General features: G+C 39.4%; 1 protein-coding gene across 2 annotated transcripts in view; it reads left to right on the top strand.

The window, feature by feature from the left end:
• The window catches only part of LOC139954406 (striatin-interacting protein 1-like), a 31,222-nt gene extending 8,095 nt beyond the window's left edge, over positions 1–23,127 (top strand). The window contains exons 8-21 of one of the 2 annotated variants that reach the window (XM_071954198.1): positions 610–737; positions 1,567–1,746; positions 9,396–9,571; positions 10,229–10,294; positions 10,911–10,974; positions 11,747–11,818; positions 13,797–13,871; positions 15,037–15,134; positions 15,637–15,763; positions 16,780–16,880; positions 18,134–18,200; positions 19,770–19,874; positions 20,719–20,923; positions 22,166–23,127. In XM_071954198.1, the coding sequence (XP_071810299.1) occupies positions 610–737; positions 1,567–1,746; positions 9,396–9,571; positions 10,229–10,294; positions 10,911–10,974; positions 11,747–11,818; positions 13,797–13,871; positions 15,037–15,134; positions 15,637–15,763; positions 16,780–16,880; positions 18,134–18,200; positions 19,770–19,874; positions 20,719–20,923; positions 22,166–22,431 (1,730 nt within the window). In that variant the 3' untranslated portion in view covers positions 22,432–23,127. The remainder of the gene's footprint in view (positions 1–609; positions 738–1,566; positions 1,747–9,395; positions 9,572–10,228; positions 10,295–10,910; positions 10,975–11,746; positions 11,819–13,796; positions 13,872–15,036; positions 15,135–15,636; positions 15,764–16,779; positions 16,881–18,133; positions 18,201–19,769; positions 19,875–20,718; positions 20,924–22,165) is intronic. The other variant, XM_071954199.1, reaches the window with a different exon arrangement.
• Positions 23,128–23,190: the final 63 nt, after the last annotated feature.

The raw sequence follows: 23,190 nt of genomic DNA, 5'->3' as shown, positions 1-23,190 counted from the left end.
TTTTCATGTTTTGGTTTTTCTATACACCCTGGTTCAGAAAATTGTATAGAAATAGGGAATTATATCTGGAGCTTTGATAATTTTTATAATTTTTATTATTGTTTGTATGCAAGTTTGCCCCAAACGAGGCTAAAAAGTCACTCATGGTAAGGAGCTCAAGAAGAAAAACTATTAGAGGAGCTGAAAAGAGCCCAGTGCACAGAAGGGGATTGCCTCGGTGTTCTTTGTCTGATCAGCAGCAAATTGTGCCACAGCACCTTGTAAACCATTACATGGTGCTATAAAGGAATATAGGTCTCAAAATTCAATATTTAGCTCCACACACCTTGCAGGAAATAATAATGAGCGCTTTGATATACGTCCCTAGGGGTGTGATAAACCGCTATATAAGAACCGAGTATTATTATTAATATAATTATTATTATTAAGGTTTGCAGTAACACCATCTATTTTGAGAACCACCCCAACTCATTTAGAGATTACCCATTACATGGTGTTGCCGCAAACCTTACTATATCGTAGTTCCACCATGAAAAGTTTCATATTCTAATTATTATTATTATTGTCATGTGTTTTGAATTGAAGTAATTTGATCTTTATAATTTTTAGGTCAACCAATCTGTGGGGAAGATTCCCTGGCAATCATTCTCTTCAATATGGCCACAAAGTTCTGCCGAGGCCACGCCCCACACTTTCCGATCAAGAAGATTCTCTTGCTCCTCTGGAAAGCCATGTTGGTGAGTCAAAGTTTCAGTTTTATCACCCAAGAACATCCAAGAAGGCAGGGCTGATACTTCACGGAGTCACCGGGGCGCTTGCCTCCATTTCCCCTGGTCATTGCCTTTGTGCCCTTCAAATGCTTCAGTAGAAATTTACAATTTCCTCATAGGGTGCACTTTACTTAGGAAAAAATGCCTTGGTGTCCTTGCCCTTTCAAAAACAAAGCATACAGGCCTGCAAGAATGAAATTGCTAATAACATTTTGTCTTTGACTTCTCCTTTTCCCCCACAGTTATCCACCCTTTTTAGCCTGCGCTTCATTCACTAATTGCTTTCTTTTTCCACCTCTTCCCACCCTTGATATTGCTTGTGTTTCCATCTTCTTGTGGTCAAACCAGCCCCACCCCTTCAGCCCCCCCTCCCTTTGTGTCCCTATTTATTGTTTACCCCTTGCTCTTTGCTTTGTGCTTTCTGACTCTCTCTGTATTCATGTATTTACTCTTCACTGCTTATGTTACACTTTTATGTTAAATATATTTTGGTTTTAGACAGGCTATCTTAACAAAATAAAACATCTGAAACCACGCACTCCAGAGTCATACCGAACGCCTGTAACAGTCGCTCTTCCAACTTCTAGTGCCTCCAGTCGCTCCTTACTGTCTGAGACGTCAAACTTTTCATGTTCTTGATTCAGAAGTTGGTTCGGAATGACTCTGTAGTGCCTGTCTGAAACGGGCGTCGGTGCTTGTGAAATTCAGCTCAAGAGGAAGTACAAAGTTGACCGAGATTGACCTCCAAAGTTGACCCCCTTAAAATGACCGCCTAATTTTCCCCTGTCTTCTCCAGTTCTCCCTCGGCGGTCTGAACGACTACAAGATGATGAAGCAAAAGGCCAGAGCAGCTGCAGACCTCGACCCAGTCAAAGAAGACACCATCCAGGTAACCAAGACGATGAGAGCATCCTCCCCTCCCGCCTCCACGGGGGATGGGCTACAGGAGAGACGCCCAAGAGGTCAGCCACGTAGGGTAAGTCCACCCTCCCCCATCTTATCCCCCTGCCCCCGCCCCCGCCCCCTTCACAACAACCTCCTACTTTAGATTAGATTCCAAACGAGGGCCCAGTTTCATAGAGCTGCTTAAGCACAAGCAGTAGCTATGCATAAACAAATTAGGCTTACCAGCAAAAGGTTACCAGCCAAACTTCCTTGTCACAACTACAATTTGTGACTGGTATCCTGCTCATTCCTGCTTAACAGAAAATTGTTGAGAAGTGTTCTCTGCAGCTTTATGAAATTGGGCCCAGAATGACCAATGTATTGCATGTTCTTCAAGTTAGTTTATGTTTGTAATTAAAATTTTTACTTTGTGGCGTGTCGTAGCTGATTGGTTAAGAAAACTGGATTCAAACCAACCCTCAGCTGAACAGAAACACAAGAGTTTGAGTTTGGTGCTCTTATCCGCTAGGCCATGACACCCCACATATGATTATAACCCCAAGACGTTTAGAAACAGCAAAATTTACTCAAAGAAATGCATGGCAATCTTATTCATAATCCTAAAAAAACTAAAGGAACTGAAATAATTGCTGTGTTTCTAGGTTGCTGGGTGCTCCACTGTACTTTTTTTGTGTGTGTTCTATTCATTAACAATTTTTCATTTCTTTGTATTTATTTGACTTTGAATGTATAAACATGAAGTTAATTTGTAGGAATTCAGCTAACATCTTTTGCATGATGCCAATTTATCAAACATAGTTTATTGAAAGGTTTGGTCACACATTGGTTAACAACTCCCAAACTGAATGACCCCCCCAAAAAACTGACTTGGAAAGCACAGCTGTGAAAGTTACAGTATACTATTTTGAGAGAATAAACTTAGCTGTTGCAAACAACTTACCAACCAAATGGACCGATGGTATGTTATTTTGGGAAAGTATTCCTTTCGAAGTACTAGAATAGTTTGAATAAGTTTTCATCTAAAAACTTGTTGATAAAAAAAAAAGTTTCTCAGATTTCTGAGGGTTGGTGTCCGTTCACAATAGCAGCAGCCAGAGATGTGGGCTGAATTTCATAGAGCTGCTTAAGCGCAAAAAAAAGCTAAGCGCAACAAAATGTCGTTTACCACAATAAGGTTTTGAGCCAAACTACTGGTATCATGTTTGACTGGTATCAAGTTTTCATATCTCCTAAGCAGAAAATTGTTTAGCAGTATTTTCTGCTTGACAGTACCCAGTGTCAGCTCACTAAAATGGGATGGATTAAACGTTCTTGTGAAATTAGCATGACTTTTTTTTTCAGCTGAAAATTTCACATGTGGCTGTATAATTTTGATGATAAATCAGTAGTACGTTAACAAAACCAATCTATGACCATACCTTTTAAAGAAACATTTGTATGTTGACAAACTGAACTTTTGGAGCAGTTTCTGTTTTTCAAAGTCATTCATTAATTTTTGTTATAAAAACGATCATAATTTGTCTTTGCTTTTATCTATCAAAATTCAACATGATTTACTTGAGAATGTTCAGTATTAATTTCATTTATTTCCATCACAATCAGTCACAAATCTAGCCATGAAAAATGGAGGGAGACAAAAATGGAGTTGAACTAGAAAGAAAACCCTTGATTCTTTTTTTTTTCAAAATTAGTGAACTGATAAAAGTTTCTAAAGTTTTTGATAAAACTTTTTTCCCCTCTGCTAGATCTCCTAAATTGTGTTGTTTTGTATGCCCCAGTATATTTGATATGATGGTACAACATCGGTTTCTCGGACATAACATCGTTTTACAAACCAAGTTGTAGAAATTTCATTCATAAATACCAGGGACAGGTTATCCATTCTGATCGGTTGAGAGGGCATCACGTGGGTTGTTTAAACGGATAACATAAATACAGTAAGAAGTGTTTAAACATAGGCGTTTACATGTGGCGTTATTTTTTTATGCGGAGCGCAATCAATACGCCAGTACTCATTGTTAAAATAAACTATTAGTACATGCATGTACACACAGTTGACCGTCAATGCCATTTTTACCCTTTGCAAAACGGAGCCCGATAACAAAAATTTTCTTGATTGGTTTTACATATTTTCAAACTTTATCACACTTTTTATCAAAAGGGTATTTACGAATGGGCATAAAAGGGTAGTGACACCGTCTTAAACGTCTGTTTAAAACCTTGCATGGTCGTGGCCGTTTGATAAAAGAACCTCACCTTCGGCTCGGTCCTCTATCGCACGACCACGACACTAGCAGTTTGGCTTTAAACTCTGTTATTCCCTTATTTTTTATAAGAGGATGTTGTACCATCACTTGAAGACTACATTTCTTGAATTTTATTTTGTCGTACTAAACTGCTCACAAAAAGTAAGGAAACTTTTTTCAATCCAGTATATTTGTTATTATTTAATACCATCTTTGTATATGGTATATATCAATGCAAAGCTGAACTGTTCCTTTTTAAAATGATACCACAGTTGCAATGATTACATGTTGCTGGACTTGACCACGTTAATGAGAATGAGACAAAGTCACAAATCAAATGTGCCAAAATTAGCAATTTTGTGTTACTGTGTGAACAATCAAATTGACACTGTAATTCAAACAAGCAAGACAACTTACTGATCTTAATCCACTTTATTGAGACAAGAAGTTTGGTATAGAGCAAGACAACTTACTGATCTTAACACACTTTATTGATACAAAAAGTTCAGTAACAAGTGGATGATCCGAAGGCGTTGATGACAGCATGGCACCTTCTTCTCATGCTGCACACAAGTCTTGTGATGCGCTTATAAAGAGGGATGGCGTTCCATTCTTAAGGAACCTGGTTAGGTCAGCCACAGTTGATGTGTTGGTGGTTCTGGCGCGGACAGTGAGGCCAAGCTGGTCCCACAGATGTTCCATGGGATTCAGGTATGGACTGTTAGCGGGCCAATCCATCCAGTGCACCCCAACATTTTTCAGGTAGTCAGTCACCAGTAGCGATCGATGGGGGCGAGCGTTGTCATCTTAAAATATGGCATTTGGTCCAAGAGTCTGCAAGTATGGGACTGCATTCGGCTGTAGAATATCGTCTTGCAAATTCCCATCAAACAAGGTGTTTTTCATGAGATGAGGGTTAATTGTGTCCGATGAGCTCACTGGTGCAAATCATCGTGTAAACCATTAATGGTTCTGAAAAGCTTGATCGGTTCGATTATTGAGCATTACCTATTGACCATTCACTGACAACGGTAATTTTGGCACATTTGATTTTTGACTTTGCCTCATTATTCGTGTAGCCAAGTTCAGCAACATGTTATCATTGCAAATGTGGTATCATTTTAAAGAGGAACAGTTCAGCTTTCCATTGATATATACCATATACAAAGAGAGTATTAAATAATAACAAATATACTGTATTGAAAAAAGTTTCCTTACTTTTTGTGAGCAGTTTATAAACATTTGTTTCATTATGTGCAAGAAGAAAACAAAGTTCTACCAATAACTTTTGCAATCGTTGCAATCCTTACATATTTCTCTCTCCCCTCTCTCTTATATATGTTAATGGCCGGTCACTTTTTTAACCGATTTTTATCTGCGAATGATGTACTCTGACTCTCGCTGTGGCATCTCCATTTTCGTCCACGTTTCGTCCGTCACATGAACCCCATCGTCCATCTGAAAACCATCTCTCCATCCCATCCCCTTCACCATGTACGAGAGAAGTAGAATGCTGTAGATTTGAAGAGAAACCTGCTCTAGTTTGATTACTATGCAGTCTTTTCATTTAACGAGTTTGTTTCTTTTCTTTCGTTATTTGGTGCTGGGCCGTAGACCTTATCGCAAATACTCCGTACGCCCACTTTTGGCATTCTGGTCTAGCTAGCTATCAGGGTGCGTTTTGGCGGTCACTGATAATAGTGTTCAACCAACGGCCAAGTCAACCGAAATAGTTATTTGTTACGTGGGCTTTAGGCGTGGAACGAGGTGCATGCTGGTCTAGCTAGCGATCAGAGGTGCCTTTTGGCGGCAGTAACTAATATTTTTTCCGGTCACTGGTTAGTGTTTAATCAATGGCCAAGTCAACCGAATAGGTTAAACGACCGCCAAAACTGCCCCAACTTTGATCGCTAGCTAGACCAGCGTGCACCTCATTCAACAGTTGGCGCTTGCGCAATGAGTATTTGCGAAAAGGTCTATGAACACTTGAAGGAAAGAATTTATTTTGTATCATTGACATGAGGAATAACAAAGAAAATTTGACTAGAGTGGGATGGTAACTTCCAGATTAACATGCAGGCGCTCTACCAACTGAGCTATCTAGCCCCATGTTGGTGGTGCTGGGCCATGAAAACTTAAAGGAAATCATTTATTTTGTATCATTGACTTGATCAAATTTGGGGTGAACAAAGACAAATTGACTAGAGCAGGATTTGAACCTGCGCGGTCCAGATGAACGTGCCGGTGCTCTACCAACTGAGCTATCTACATATAGCCCTATGCTGGCAGTATCCCTATTTTGTCAATATTTTTTTTCCCTGGGGTGCCAGTCAGAATCCATTTAATTATTAGCTGCGGTGTAGCCAGGGATCACACCCAAGTTTATGATACAACCTTGGGAGCGGCAGCAAGAAGATCACCTTAATGGGATGTAAATGTTTGGTTAAAAAATCAAGCAATAAACCACAACGGAAACCAATAATCTTGCTTCTTTCATCTGACATTGAAACAAGTACAAGGGAACCCAAGGTTATCTAAAGTGTTCAAAGACATCCGGTCTAGTCTAAAACAGAGAAACAATACGATTGCTAGGGCAATTTCTTTTCAAATGTCATGATATAAAATATTTCCTTTAACTGTTTTGATAGCTACAAACATGTAGTATTTGTTTTCGTGCACTCTTTATAGTTCTTATATCATTTGCTTGCCTAGACTCCACTTGTTCCTCACACCCTCACACGAACCAAAAAAAAGATTGACTAAATTACTAACCATTTTCTTCATCAATCATATAATGGTTTCAGGTCAATTTTGTGAGTATTGTTTTGTTATAATAGCCATGAAGATATGAATTCAATGTTTTATCAAGCTTGGAGGCTTTTATTGTCGTTGGCGTGGCCTTGGTTCTTTAAAATGGCATATTGTTGGCTCAGTCAGGGTTCTGTCAATGCGTAAGCTTGCGTATTTGGTTGATATGCGCAAACTTTGGTTTGTTAGCGTGGCCTTGGTTACTTAAAATCGCATATCGTCGGCTCAGTGCTTTTAGTCTGGGTTCTCTCCATGCGAAAGTTTGCGTATTAATTTGGTCGATACGTGAAAATTTTTGCCAATTTGCAAAATAAACTGCACTAAAGATCTTATGTTCATGAGCCGGCTTTATAAATTTTGAAATAAAAAAGGCCACCTTCCAGAATAAAGCTCCAGTCTTGAATTCAAGTAAACATTTTTCAAATAATCACTGAATGCATTAATATCATGCTTGCATCAAACCATGCACTCTTAACATTCCGCAGAATAACATAACTCCTTGCCTTTTTTATTTTTCATTTGAAATATCTGAGCTGTAAATATTTCTTAAGAAATCTTGATTGCTAAGCAAGAAATTAGTCAGGGAACCAGCCTCATACACTAGTCATTACCTGGCTTTTAACCGGTAACCATTTTTTGCTGTTCTGGTTGGCGTATATCTTTTGGCGTTGATTTTTTTAACATTTACAAATTAGCCCATAGAAGCCTTGCACATTCAGTGCACTTTGTATATGCCTATGCAATGCACCATTTTGGGAGTCAAAATGTAATGAGGGTTGAATAGTGGGCCAGATAGGGGACATATTTGAGGAATTGTGCCTTTGCTGGTACAACCCTTGAACTTGGCACACAAACGGAGTATGTCATGAAAAGGATATTTAGCTGTAGGGCCATCGTAGATTTGAATTTTGAAAAAATATACGTAGACTAACACTGACAAGCAATTTTTTCAAAGTTTCAAAAATATTTGTTCAAAATTCAAATTTGTGATGGCCCTATACAGCAATCCTTCACCGATCTTGCACTGTTGGTGGCAGCAGACACTGCGATTGTCCCTGAAAAATTTCCGTACGAGTTGACCAGCGTTCTTTTGTACGAGCGATTTGCAAAGTAAAAGTTCAATAACCTGTGACTGATCAGATGATCGCCGTGTAGCGCAACCCTTAAACCTGTCGCTAGACAGTGCAGTACAACCCCAGGTACCACCGCAGTAATGGAGGCGTGTCTGCTGCCACCAAGAGTTCAAGATCGGTGAAGGGTTGCTGTATAGCCAAATCTCTTCTCATGACATACTCTGACTGTGTGGCAAATTCTATGCTCATCATCAAAGGCATAATCCCATCACATCCCTACTGTACTGTTAGAATCAAAATGACTAACTTCATACAAGAAGGGCTCAACAACAGATTCTTTGGCTTTATTCTGTATCCCTTGTAGCCTACCATTCTATACCCTAATTCCTTTAACATCCACCCTTCTTGAAACCCTACCCTCTTTCCCACATTCTCACACCCATCTACCCATCCCATTTACTTCATTTCACTCACAAAATCATTTGTCTAATTGTAAACCACTGAAAAGTTCAAATTCTAGGGCCAAGTTCGCGCAAGGACTATCGTCGGCCATTGTTTGACTAACATCGCCCAAACTCATCTAGTCAAGTCTATGTTGGTCAACTATTTGCCACCAGCCTACCGGAGTATGGTCGCATCGCTGGTAACCAAACACCTGTTTTTCAACAGTGCAGAATGGACCAGTTATAACAAAATGATAATATGCGTTAATTTGCCGGTCGCCCAGGGATGACATGTAAAGAGTTGTTTGCACTTCAACCTCTGTGCACATGCTCTACGTATGTCACTGAACAACCACTCATTAAAGACAATGGACACAATGGTTATTGTCAAAGACCAGTCCTCTCACTTGGTGTGTCTCAACATATGCATAAAATAACAAACCTTCGTCGAAGTTGCAAGATAATAATGAAAGAATAAACACTCTGGTCACACAAAGTTGTGTGCTTTCGGATGCTTGATTTCGTGACCTCAAATTCTAAATCTGAGGTCTCGAAATCAAATATGTGGAAAACTACTTCTTTCTCCAAAACTACGTCACTCTCCAAAACTACGTCACTTCAGAGGAAGCCGTTTCTCACAATGTTTTATACTATTAACCTCTCCCCATAACTCGTTACCAAGTAAGGTTTTATGCTAATAATTCTTTTGAGTAATTACCAATAGTGTCCACTGCCTTAAACCATTTATCCTTGCACAAACTTGTTATCCTTGCGCAAACTTGTTATCCTTGCGCGAACTTGTTACCCTTGCGCGAACTTGGCCCGAGTAAACTGACAAGCTAACTGGTCCTGCTGGCTAGTCACTGACAAAGTTAAAGGGCAAACCCTGATATCGGTGTAAGGGTAACACCAAAACTATGACAATCTTACTATTTGTCCTCCTGATTCATTGCATTTTTATCATTCACCTCTACTTTAACATTCAAACCACCATTCATACATCACCATTTCAATTTCATCTCACGCTCACTTTTTTGTCCGTTCCTCATTTTAAAAAACCATCATTTTCGTTAAAATATCCAGCTTCTCTAGAAAGAAAAAACAAGTTATGTGAGAATAATTTGAGTGATTTCTTTTCTCGAAAATCAGGGCCTCGTCAAACAGAACGGTATTGACGAGCCGATGCCCGAGGATCCAGACCGGAAGGAGGAAGAGAACAAGGAGGAACAGCTCAACGGAGGGAGTGAGGAGGAAGATGAGAACGGCTCGCAGCCACCACCGTCCCCGAGGGAGAACAGACAGTTGCCGTGGACACCAAAAGTTCGGTATGGGAAGTTAGAACGCTAAAAGCTGAAATGGGTGTGGCAGGAGGTACAGCCCCCCTGAGATTTGATCCCCCCATATGGCGAACTGTGTACAATCTAATTCTAATAGCGCTCTCTTTTGAATCATCCTGCTTCTTCCACGTTAATTTCACATGAGGGGAACAGAATCTCCGGCAGATGGAATTCCTTGGAACACCGGCTTCAGATTTTTATCATTAGGTCTAATCACTTTGTATTGACTGTTGACATTTTCATAGAGCTGTTTAAGCAGAAAATATTGCTTAACAATTGTCTGCTAAGCAGAAACGAGCAGAATACCAGTCACAAATGTGTAGGTGTGACATGGTACTTTAGCTGGTAACCTTATTCTGGCTAAAACCGGCTTGAGATTTTTATCATAAATTCTTTTTACTTGTCTGTACTGTTACAACATTTTCATAGAGCTGCGTAAGCATAAATAATTGCTTAAAAATTTTTTGCTAAGCAGGAATGAGCAGGATATCAGTCACAAATTGTTCATGCGACATGGTAGTTTAGTGGGTAGTTTATTCTGGTAAGCATAATCTTCTTAAGCTTAGCTACTTTTGTGGTTAAGCAGCTCTTTAATCATTAAAGGTTAAGTTTGGGTCTATTAAAAACTTGTGTGTTTTTTTCCAGGCAAAAGGATTTGGACATTTTTTTGGACCACACCAGAAGAAAGTTTGTAGGTTTTCAAGTACCAAGGTAAGGACCTGTTTTTCTTGGGATTGCTTTAATTTTTTTTTGGGTACACAACAGTTTCAGATTGAATGGCTTCGGACTGTCAACCCCGAACACAGATATTGACAAAATAGGGAGACCGTCTACTTTAGGGCTAGATAGCTCAGTTGGTAGAATGCATGCATGATAATCTTTAAGTGGCTCAGTCAGTTTCCCTAGTAGTTTATTACTTAATGTTTACTTAGTGTGCTATTTGGCAGGTACAGGTTTAATGGCTTTTGACTGGAGTCCCATACCAACATACTGACAAACTAGGTAGGCCGCAAACATAGGGCTGGATAGCTCAGTTGGTAGAGCACAGACACATTAATTCAGAGGTTGTTTGTTTGTCTTGGTTCAACCCCCAAACTGTTTTCTTCTGATAACCTGACTTCTCCCTGGCTATTAACAAATGTACCCTGTTAGTTTTCGTTGAGGTTTGTGTATTGAATTTCTTTTTATTTCCAACATTCTTCAGCATTTCTTATCAAAGAAAGTGTACCTTTATTATGCGGCCTTGAATTTTGGTGTAGTTTTTTAGTAGACTAGACATGCATTGTGACCATTCCCTGTGACTCTTCATTTTCTCATTTCCATGCAGTGATCGAAGCACCCTTGCAGGCCTTCCTCAGCCCATTCATGAAGGAGTTAATGTCCTCAAGAAGGTACGCTGAATATTAGGACAGGCCATTTATTGATCAAGTGATAGGTCTCTAAAAGCTGTGTGCTTTAGCCTGAACATTTTTGCCTGCGTGATGACTTTACAGAAGGTACACTAAATATTTGGATAAAAGTCATTGCTGGTTGGGCACTGAAGTTGTTTTGGAATACCAACCCATGATTTGCCCTTACTTTTTTGGGTGATTGGCCAACATGACCAGTTAGCTTGTCCTTTTACTAGTCCATTAGCTTTTTTTTATCGACCAGCTTTTTCATAAGTCTTGTTTTCAAATGAAATTGGGATTTTTTCATCACTGAACTAGTCAGCCGAACCACTTGGAGAGATTTTTGACTGGTCCTCAAGTGTTTTAACTGGCCTTTAGTCAGCGGACCACTGTAAGGGAGAATGCTGCAACCTGAAGAAGTTATCAGCAAGATTCTTACCCTGTTGGCTAGTGGACTTTGCTGTATAAGTTAGATAAGACTTATTAATATTGGTTTTTACCCATACAGCGATCTGTGTTAGCACTGTATACGCGGTACTTTCCCCGAGTCCTGTGAAGAAAATTCACAGGCATATAAACTCGGGTGGAATTCTTATATAGATAAGACTTGATGTCAACCAACGTTTCTTTTCAGAACCAACACCACTCACAAGAGATTTACACATGGTGCCACTGCAAACCTCACCTAATTGCTCTTTCAAATGCCTTGGCCCAAGCTTAGTATGTGATAATAATTGATATTTTAATTGATAATTGAATTGATTCCACACAGCATGTGTATATGTCGCTGTCGGAGGTACAGATCAGAAGAGAAGAAGAAATTAATAAAAACCCGATCTCAAAGGTGAGTTTGATGATACCAAAGCCTACATCTGTATGGACTGTAAAGGGGGTAATGTCAAAACTCATCCTGGACAGCCATCGGACGGCGCCCGTGCAGGACCAGGTTTCTCGTCCCTTGTAGTGATTACTTTATCGGACGGGCCATAGGACGAGCTCACAATGACTGGCCTTCACCAGAGATCATATGTTTACAAAACCCAAGAGTGTTAAAGGCAGTGGACACTGTTGGTAATTACTCAAAATAATTATTAACATAAAACCTTTCTTGGTGACGAGTAATGGGGAGAGGTTGGTAGTATAAAACATTGTGAGAAACAGCTCCCTCTGAAGTGCCATAGTTTTCGAGAAAGAAGTAATTTTCCACGAATTTGTTTTCGAGACCTCATATTCGGAACTTGAGGTCTCGAAATCAACCATCTAAACGCACACAACTTCGTGTGATAAGGGTGTTTTTTTCTTTCATTATTATCTCGCAAGTTCGATGACCGATTGAGCTCAAATTTTCACAGGTTTGTTATTTTATGTATATGTTGAGATACACCAACTGTGAAGGCTAGTCATTGACAATTACCAATAGTGTTCGCTGCCTTTAAGATTGCTATCTACTGGAAACAGCAGGGGGTCTCCCCAGAGGGCAGGTTTTTGGTTTCATGCAACAGTTTTTCATAAGACATGGCCTTAAATGGATACACTCATGAATAAGCTTTTATTTGACACTTACATTACACTACATTAGTTTCTGTAATTATTATCTTGTAACCTATCAAATTTGAAAATGGAGAAAGGGGAAACAAGGTTTACAGGAACTTGGCTAGTAACTTTGTAAATTGAAAAACAGAAAAAACAATGGGTTAAAAACTCCACCAAACTACAGTGACCTCCAAACAGTCAGAGCAGACTCAAACCCCAGGTTTGCTTGTTTAGTGTTTAATCAGCCAGTGAAACCGGAGAGCGCTCAGTGGGGTGCCTTGGGCACTGTGTATCGGACGGGAAGACACTATTCAGCATATGAAACATTGTATCATTGGAACTCCCATCCTTTGGCCCGTCCGACAAAAAATTGACATCGGGTGAGCCTCGTCCGGTGGACTGTCCAGGATGAGTTTTGACAAGACCCCTCACCCCGTTTAAGCCCTGGGAGTAGGTGGCAACGGCCCCTGGAAAAAAAAACAATTGTAGCCTACACCTTGAAGTGGCCTTCAGGCCATGTGTGTCAGGCGACTTGCATAAAAAAATAATCAAAAACAAGTTTGGATTTCCTTGATCCTGCTCTTCACCCAAAAGATAGACCTATCTCGATCTGTACTCAACCATCTTGAAAAAATGGCTTGTATCAAATTGCCCATTCGCCCTCAAAATGCCCACAATATTCAGCCATTTATTGGTGTTTTCAATTTACGTCTGAATTCATTCCAGTTACCAAGCAGTTTGCGGCAGGGTTAAAAAGAATAATAATAATAATAAACTTGTATAATTTTTTGTTTAACTTTGCACTGGGGACAACGAATATTATTTGTGTTTTTATGATACATTTATGTGTTGATAGCACAGTATACTAAGTACCTTCCCTCCCCCTGTGACCTTTGAAATTCTTGCGGTACCTGCTGCTAAAATATAGGGTTCAAACTGCTTTTAGCTACCAGGCAAGCTTGATGGTCTCATGGTTAGACTTCAGCTCTAGAATGGCAAAGGTTAAAGCAGATAATATTGCTGAACAATTTTTGTGCTAAGCAGAAATCAGCAGGGCACCAGGCACAAACTGTACGGGTGACATTGTAGTTTGGCTGGTAACCTTATTCTGCTAAGTACAATTTGGCTTAGCTAGTTTTTCTGCTTAAGCAGCTCTATGAAATTGGGCCCAGAAGTAGCAATACCACTTCTGCAAAGGCACTGCTGGGTACAGCCAGTACCTGATCTCAGGTGGTTGAAATAAACCAAGAAAGATTAAGTATTATTTTTCTTATTTGTTCCTTCTTTAGGGAGATGAGGACATCCCACCTTCAGCAGTTGAAGTTCTTTACCAGGCAATGCTACCTAATCTACCACAGTACATGGTATGTTATATACAATACATTACTGTACCATGGCGCGCCAATAGCGAGGTATTGTTTGTGATTGGTTAAGTGTACTACTACTACTACTACTAGCTATCCGTACGCATAGCCGTGCTGATGCGGCTTTGTGCAGTTTTCAATGACAACCCGGTTACATTTTCACACAAATTTAGTCAAAACAGACAACCAAAACTACACATCACCAAAGAAATCCACCCGCAAATGAGTTATAAAGGACCGTACATTATCTGTCCCTGGTTGAACTTGTTTTGTTTTTCTCAAAAACAGGATGTTGCAGAATTTATTCAGTTTTACTTTTCAATTTTTTACTTGCATGTAGTGCCACTGCTACTCGTGTCGAGAAAACTTTTACATTTAACAAGATTGTGTAAAACGTCATAAATGCGCAACAAGTGTTGATGTCACGGCCACTAAACTATTTGTCGCTGTGCTGACCATACACAAACAAAACCTCTCTATTGATGAGCGGTTTAGTGCATTGTATACAAGTTCTAGGGTTCCTTAAGTCATTAGGGTGTGGGCTCCAATCCCAGCAATGACTCTTGTCTTCTTGAGAAAGACACTGAACTATAATTGTATCTCTTCACCCAGGAGTAAAATGGGTACGTGCAAGGGCAGAGATGATTCTTGTGATTGAGGTTCAACTCCCGCTCTGTCTTTGTTCAACCCCAAATTATTTGTTGAAATGTACCCAGCAGTGTTGTAGCTAGACCAATTTTAGTGGTGGGTGATAAATCCATTTTTTCTCTCTTCAGATTCCCCCAAGGGCGAGCAGATCAACAAAATTATTCATGTTCAATTATGGGTCCATTACTTCTGAATTGGGGCCGGGTTTCCAATCTGTTTGTGTTATGGGGCCATGCAGTAAGTTGAATGGCCTTGTGACCGTGTTATAGTTCTGTGACATTTTATACTTCTTATCATCAGCATCATCTCGTATCAATGTGCAGTGGACAATATTTTGAAATCTGTGCTGGGCGGCACAATGTATTTTGCTCAGAGTGCTGTGAGTCCTGGTCAGGCGCGCCAAGCACTGCCCGCCGTGGCTACTACACTGGTACCCAGTTAGTTTCCCTTGTGGATTATTACTATCATGGATTTTGATGGATTCACTTTATTTGGTCGTGATTTTGTTTTCTTGTAGATCTCTCTTCTGAAGATCCTGCTTGCAGTAGCTCCAACATCGAAAGCCAAGACAGACTCAATCAACATCTTAGCTGATGTGCTTCCAGAAGAAATGCCGTAAGTTTGTTTGCTTGTTTGTTAGTTTGTTCGTTTGTTCGTTCGTTCATTCGTTTGTCTGTTCGTTTATCGTTTGTTTTTTCGTTCGTTCGTTCTTTCGTGCGTTGGTTCGTTCGATCAATGTGGGTGGGTGTTTGTTGAAATATTAGTTTGGGAGGTGCTGCAGTTTTTGAGAAATGAGTAAAACAGTGTCGTGAAAATAAGTTTTTACATGCTGAAATAATTTTCGCCTCATGATCACAAAGACAAAAACTATTTTCATGACTCATTTCGCAAAAACTACAGCACCTCAGCAAGGAAACTTTGTACCACCATTTTCTTCAAACTGTGTGAGTTCAATGTAAATCTGTGGACATTGTGTTTTTGTCCTACAAAAAAAATACCCAGACCCTTTCATCAACGAAAGAAGAACGTTTCGACTAGCTTGCTCCAGTCATCATTACTTTTGAACTATTTACTCACACCTTCAATGATTTTTGTTGTGTCATTTTTTTAATTTTAGAATCACCGTCTTGCAGTCCATGAAGCTCGGTGTGGATGTGAACCGTCACAAGGAGATTATTGTCAAGGCAATATCTGCCCTGCTTCTACTACTTCTCAAACACTTCAAACTGAACCACGTCTACCAGGTAAGCAGCTATGCAATCAAGACTACAGGGCCCAATTTCATAGAGCTGATTAAGCACAAAAATGGCTAAGCATAACAAAATTACACTTACAAGAAGAAGGTTACTAGCCAAACTACCATGTCAAACGTACAATTTGTGTCTGGTATCCTGCTCATTTCTGCTTAGCAGTAAATTGTTTAGCAATATTTTCTGATTAAGCAGCTTTTTCGAAATTGGGCCCTGAGCTCAAGCTCTGGGCTCAAATTCATAAAGCCTCTAAGCACAAAAATGTGTTAAGCACATACAAATCTTTCTGAACAGTAACTGGGTACCAGCCAAAATTCTGTATGTTTTTTTGGAGCCGGTTCCCCACTTAAAATTTTTGCTTAGTAAAGAAATTTGCTGAGCAGTATTTTTTGGCTTAACAGCTTCATGAAATTGGGCCCTTGTATTTCTGATCAGCAGAGTACATGTATGTGGGTTCGAGTCCAGGGCCCTATTTCTTAGAGCTGTTTAGGCACAAAAGTAGCTTTTACAAAATTATGCTTCAGCCCAAAATCATGCCGGTTGTACCTTCTGTGAATGGTATCTTTCTAATTTTTGTCTAGCTGATACTTGTTCAGCAATATTTTCTACCTAAGCAGCTTCATAAAATTGGGCCCCTGTCTTGACACTGAAGCAAGGCAAATATCTAAGTGATAAGGAATAGATAAATCTCAGCAAGGCATCTGTGTTTGCCAGCACACCATTCTTGTTTTTCATCATCATCATCACCAGGTCGAGCTTGCTCGACTTTCTTCGACATGGTTCTTCCATCTTTCTCTGTCGTTCATTGCATTTGGTAGATTTTCTAACCTGCATCCGATATCCTCCATCAATTGTTCAATATACCAGGTCTTTCTTGGGCGTCCTGGTGTTTGTCTGCCATGGATGGGTCTCCAAAGTAGAGCATCCCAAGCGAGTTCCTCTTTGCTACGCCAGGAATGGCCAGCAATACCTCTTGTTTTTAATTGATCTATTTTAAAAATATTTTGCAGTTTGAGTTTATGAGTCAGCACCTAGTGTTTGCCAACTGCATCCCACTGGTTCTCAAGTACTTCAATCAGAACATCATGGCGTACATCAGTACTAAGAACAGGTAGGATACTTTAAAGCGGTACAGAAAAAAATAGTAAAAGTTCACAGAATTACAAATAACTTACAGGGTTTATAGAAGGTAAGTGTGAAAAACTTCTCTTGAAATATTATTCCATGAAATGCTTTACTTTTTGAGAAAACATTATAACAATATCAATTCTCGATATCGAAAATTATGGATTTATTTTAAACACATGTCATGACACGGCGAAATGTACGGAAACAAGGGTGGGTTTTCCCGTTATTTTCTCCCGACTCTGATGACCGATTGAGCCTAAATTTTCACAGGTTTGTTATTTTATATATAAGTTGTGATACACGAAGTGTGGGCCTTGGATATTACTGTTTACCGAAAGTGTCCAATGGCTTTAAAGACACTGGACTCTATTGGTAACTGTCAAAGACCAGGCTACTCACTTGCTCTATCTCAACATATGCATAAATTTACAAACCTGTGAAAATTTCAGCTCAATCAGTCATTGAAGTTGCGAGATAATAATGAAAGAACAAACACCTTTGTCACACGAAGTTGTGTGCTTTCTCGAAAACTACGTTACTTCAGAGGGAAACGTTTCTCACAATGTTTTATACTATCAACAGCTCCCCATTACTAATAACCAAGTAAGGTTTTATGCTAAAAAATATTTTGAGTAATTACCACTAGTATCCACTGCCTTTAAGAGATGTTAAGTTTGCATCGAAGATAACAAATATTAATTTTGGTTTTACCCTTACACCGATGTGTATAGCCCTGGTTACTCAATACTTTCCCGATTTCTGTGAAAAATAATCACTGGCATATTACTTGGGTGGGATTCGAACTCATGACCTTTGCAATTCTAGTGCAGTGTCATATCAACTAGACCACTGAGACTGTCGCGCACAAGCCAAAATTCCCTGCAAGACCATGAAATACGCTTGACATAAGCGCAGAATTCCTTGCTTCCGCAAGCCCCAATTCCTGCTTACTGTATCAGACAAATTGCTCAGCTAAGGTGTAAGCGTATTTCACAGGTTAGCAAGAAAATACGGTGTCCACCCCAGGCGTTCACCATTTTCATACAGTAAGCACCAGAGCTTAGCTTGCCTATTTTTGTTTACGATTAGCAGCACTTTGAAATGGAAATCGCACAGTAAGCACAATTCAGCCGCTTAGCTGCTCTATGAATTTAGGCCCTGCTGTGACCATGGCAACAGTCCCTCTTTATACTACAACTCAATAATATTCCTGATGAGTGTTTTATTTCTCTACAGTATTAATGTGATTGATTTTCCATCGTGTGTGATCGGGGATCAGACAGAACTAACAGCAGACAGTTTGGTAAGTCATTAAGTCATCACCGTTTTCATTCATAAATACCTAAGACAGTTAATCCATTCTGATTGGTCAAGAGGGCATCACGTGGGGGTGTTTAAACAGATGATATAGAACCAGTAAAAAGTGTTGAAACATGGGCGTGACACCCGAGCTTGCACCTGTGCTTATAAGACAGTTTCTTCATTCCTATTGGTCGAGAGCAATGGCCGGGACAGTGTGCCACATCAGGCGATATGCGTGATGGCACAGCAATCTCCTTATAAGGAGTTGTTTACCCGAGGGCCTTACCATTTCATAGCTGGAGGGGTGTTGTGTTGAAAGAAATCATTGAACAATTACAATTTTTGCATTTATTTTACTTTTTGACCAAAAAGTGTTGATGTTTTTGGACCGAAAAGGTATTTTTGAATGGGAATCAAAGTGTGTTGATCGGTTTTCAATTCGTCAAGGTAAAATTATCAAGAGCCAGGCCTCGGCGGGTTTAAACCACTAGTTGAAAACCTCTTCACCACACATTGATTCCCTTGTTCAAACGAAACTACGATATCACATAACGTACATCTTTTTACTCAAACTCAGACCAAGGCCCAATCTATAGAGCTGCTTAAGCACAAAAAGTAGCCAATTTTGCTTACCAGGATAAGGTTACCAGCCGAAATACCATGTCACATGTACAAATTGTGACTGGTGTCCTGCTCATTTTTGTTTAGCAGAAATGATTAAGCATTATTTTCTGCTGAAGCAGCTCTTTGTAATCAGGCATGCAACTTTTTTTTTTTTTTTTTTTTAAGCCTAATAATGCCTGGCATTAACAGTGTACAGCTACAATCATGTAAAATAAGCCTAGTACATGCTAAAAATGCACCTAAGAGCATAATAAACCTCAACATTTTCTAGGGTATCATTGTGGGTATCATGTCCCGTGGCGTTTCGGCTGCCTCACTCCGCACTTGCGTTGTGCCTGTGAAAATTTTCCTCTTTTTTTTTCAACGGGCAGTTGCATGCCTGTGTAATTGGGCCCAGAATTTTTATTCCATTCTCTTCATCACTCGGCCACGACACCCTTTAATATCCCTATATATGACAAGGTCTCTTTTGTACATCATTGTTACTTTTCCACAGGATATTGGGGTATCTTTGTGAATTTGGAACAAAACAGTCAGTCAAACTTTAATTCTGAGTATAATTTTTATACATGAAATTTGTATTTATTAATAACTTTATTTCACTTCTGTTATTGGCAGTTTACTGCTGGCGGTTGACGATGATAGTGAAATGATTACATCATGACTCAGTTCAATGTGACCCTTTGTGATCCTTGCCACCCTCTGAACCCTCAAATTATCCAAAATCACTCAGGCAGGGTCTGACTACTATGTCGAAAGACCAAAAGATTTGAGGATGACCGATTGAGCCCAACTTTTCACAGGCTTGTTAGTTTATGCTTACGATGGTATACACCAAGTGAGAACACTGGTCTTTGGCAATTACCGAAGGTGTACCGACCTTTAAATAAACAAATTCAAATTTATATAATCATCCAAATAATTTGCTTGTTTTTTTTGTTTATAGGAAGCTGGTGACACTTCTCCTTACTGTTGGCGGAATCTCTTCTCTTGCATCAACCTGCTGAGAATCCTCAACAAACTCACCAAATGGAAACACTCCAGAACTATGGTAAGCTGGCAACATAATAATAATAGTGGCTTCTTATACAGTGCGCATATCCGTTATTCAGTGACACTTAAGGTGCTTGAACATACAGAACTTTCCTGTAAGGTATGTGGGACTATGTTTGTTTACATGTAAACCTAATGACCACCAACATGGTGAGAGTGGCATCAATCACGTCCGCCATACCTCAAAAAGGCTTATGCACTTTACATTAATGCCCTGGTCATTGGGCAATAACATCCTTTAATCTTTCTCAGCTTCCTAGGGAGTATACAGCTTTAGGCTGCCACGGCGCTCCAGAGGTTTTTTTATACATCAGATCCACCTCTACCCTCGCAGGCACCCATTCATACCCCTGGGTGAAGAGAAGCAATTATAGTTTTTGCTCATGACTGGGATTCAGACCCAAACTCTGATGACTTATCCAGCAGAACTGTGGCGTGTCGTGGCTGAGCGGTTAAGAGCACCGAATTCAAGCTCCGGTGTTTGATCAGCAGAGTGTGGGTTTGAATGCTGGTCGTGACACTTGCTACGTAAAATTGGGGAGGTAGTGCTTTCTGCTCTACCGGCCAGGCTTTGGACCAATGATACCCAAGCCTACATCCGTATGGACTGTAAAGTGTGTAACCCTGTTTCAAACCTAAGAGAAGGTGGCAACGGTCTCTGGACAAAACATAATTTTAGCCCATACCTTGAAGTGGCCTTCAGACCTTGTGTGTCTGGAGACTTGCATAAAAAAAATGTGGAAAAAAAATGAGGAAAAAAAAAATGCTCTAAACCACCTGCCATGTCACCACTACACTTATAAGAACGGTATATTATTATAAATCCTCTTTGACGTTACCAGATGCTGGTTGTCTTCAAGTCTGCGCCGATCTTAAAGAGAGCCTTGAAGGTCAAGCAAGCCATGATGCAGGTTTACGTTCTCAAACTCCTTAAGGTGCAAACCAAATACCTCGGGAGACAATGGCGGAAGAGCAACATGAAGACAATGTCAGCAATCTATCAGAAGGTCCGCCATCGTCTGAACGATGACTGGGTGTACGGCAACGGTGAGAATATTTTCTCTTGTTGGGGCTACTAAGATGCAAAAAAGTTAGTATGGCCTGTTGTTTTGACCTTAGCAGAATCTTTCTCTTTTGAGCCTTTGAGAAAGATTCTGCTACGGTCGGAACATGAGGTTATTAACTACTTTTTAGCATTTATACTGTGATCTTGCTGTGTATTTTACTGTGATTTTTGCTGAGGTTTTTACTGTGACTTTACTGTGATTTTTATTCAGATTTTTACTGTGATTTTACTGTGATTTTACTGCGATATTTACTGTGATTTTACTGCGATTTTTGCTATGATTTTCACTGTGATTTTCTGGTGTGTTTTTTACTGTGATTTTTGATGTGATTCCTACTGTGATTTTTGATGTGATTTCTACTTTGATTTTTGATGTGATTTCTACTGTGATTTTGATGTGATTTTTGCTGTGATTTTCATTGTGTATTTTACTGTGATTTTTCACTGTGATTTCTACTTTTGATGTGTTTTTTACTGTGATTTTTGGTGTGCTTTTTTACTGTGATTTCTACTGTGATTTTCATTGTAATTTTTTGATGACTTTTGATGTGTTTTTACTGTGATTTCCACTGTTATTTTAAGTGTGATTTTTGCAGTGATTTAAATTGTGATTTTTACTGTGATTTTCACTGTGAATCTACTGCAATTTCTGCTGTGATTTTTGATGTGTTTTGACTGTGATTTCTACTGTGATTTTCATTTCAATTTTTATTGTGATTTTTACTGCAGTTTCTCTTTTAGTTTTTCCCACTGTGTATTGTTTATATTACAACCTCTTAACATTAGTTTTATGACTGTTTTTAGTAATGTTAATTTGTTGTTGACTTTAGTATTTAGGCATTACTATATCATTAGCATTGGTGTATACCAATGCTGAACCGATATATATAATAGGTAGAGTATTATAAGAGATGTTAAATTTGCATCAAAAGAATATTATTTTTATTATTATTATTATTATTTTTTTTTTTTCTTGTTTAGGTAGAGTATTGTTTATGATACATTTAGGTATATATTAGTTTATTTGTCTTTAATCTTAATTCATTTTGAATACTTAGTGTTGTTAATAATCTTCCATTTAATTTGCTCAATGAATTTTTCCAATCCCGATTATAATAATTATTTGAATAAAGTCTACGACTTCTTAAAGTTTTTTTTGGCCTCCTTGGCAATACGATGGAGGTTTTGAAATTCATCACGTTTTCTTCCCAATCCTTTTTCAGATATGGATGCGCGGCCGTGGGATTTCCAAGCGGAGGAGTGTGCCCTGCGTGTTTGCGTCGATCGTTTCAACACCAGACGCTACGATCAGACCAACACGAAAGATCCGGAGTACATGCCGGTCGACAACAACCTGCAGAGTGTTCTCAGCCAGAAGATCGATCTATCGGAGGAGTTCCGACACTTCTACGAGGTGTGGCTGGATCGGGAAGTCTTTACGACGCAGATCAACTGGGACCTGTTGCTGAAAGACAAAATCTGCACTTAAAAGTGAAGCTGAATTCGAGAAGTCTCTAAGACGCAGATCAACTGCGACCAGGGCCCGATTTCAAAAAGCCTGTAAGCATAACATTTTGCTAAGCGCATAAAAACTTGCTTAACAGAATTTGATTACCAGCCCAAATTCAATACTCGTAACTCAAGTTTACATTGTTGCAACTGGTACCCACGCATTTGTTTGTTAAGCAAAAAAATTTGCTTTAAGAAATTGGGCCCTGTTGAAAGGCAAAAAAAGTTGAACCGAGATGTCTTGACGATGCGCATCAAAGACAAAATCTCCACCCCCTTGGAAGTGGGGCTGGATCAAGAAGCCTTTACGACGTAGAAAGAAAATAAATCTGCACTGAGAAGTGAAACTAAATTGAGAAATCTTGACGATGCAGCTCTAGTGCGACCTGGATCGAGAAGTCTTTACGGCACAGGAAAAAAAAAATCTGCACTGAGAAGTGTCACTGAATTGAGAAATCTTGACGATGCAGCTCTAGTGCAACCTTCTGAAGAAAAACCATCTGCACTTTGGAAGTGAAACTGGATTGAGAAGTCTTTAGAATGAAGATCTGCTTCCTGCTGAGAACACTTAGAAGTTTCTTCCCTCGCATTTTACTGATGCTTAAAGGAACACATTGCCTTGGATCGGTCGAGTTGGTCTTTGAAAACAGTTTGGAACCATTTGATAGAAATGCAAATGGTTAGATAGATAATTTAAAAGTAGAATATAATGATACACATGAACATGCCTCTTAATTGC

Source organism: Asterias amurensis, chromosome 2 (genome assembly GCF_032118995.1).
Source record: "Asterias amurensis chromosome 2, ASM3211899v1".
Taxonomy (NCBI): domain Eukaryota; kingdom Metazoa; phylum Echinodermata; class Asteroidea; order Forcipulatida; family Asteriidae; genus Asterias; species Asterias amurensis.
This window is presented reverse-complemented; position numbering and strand designations above follow the sequence as displayed.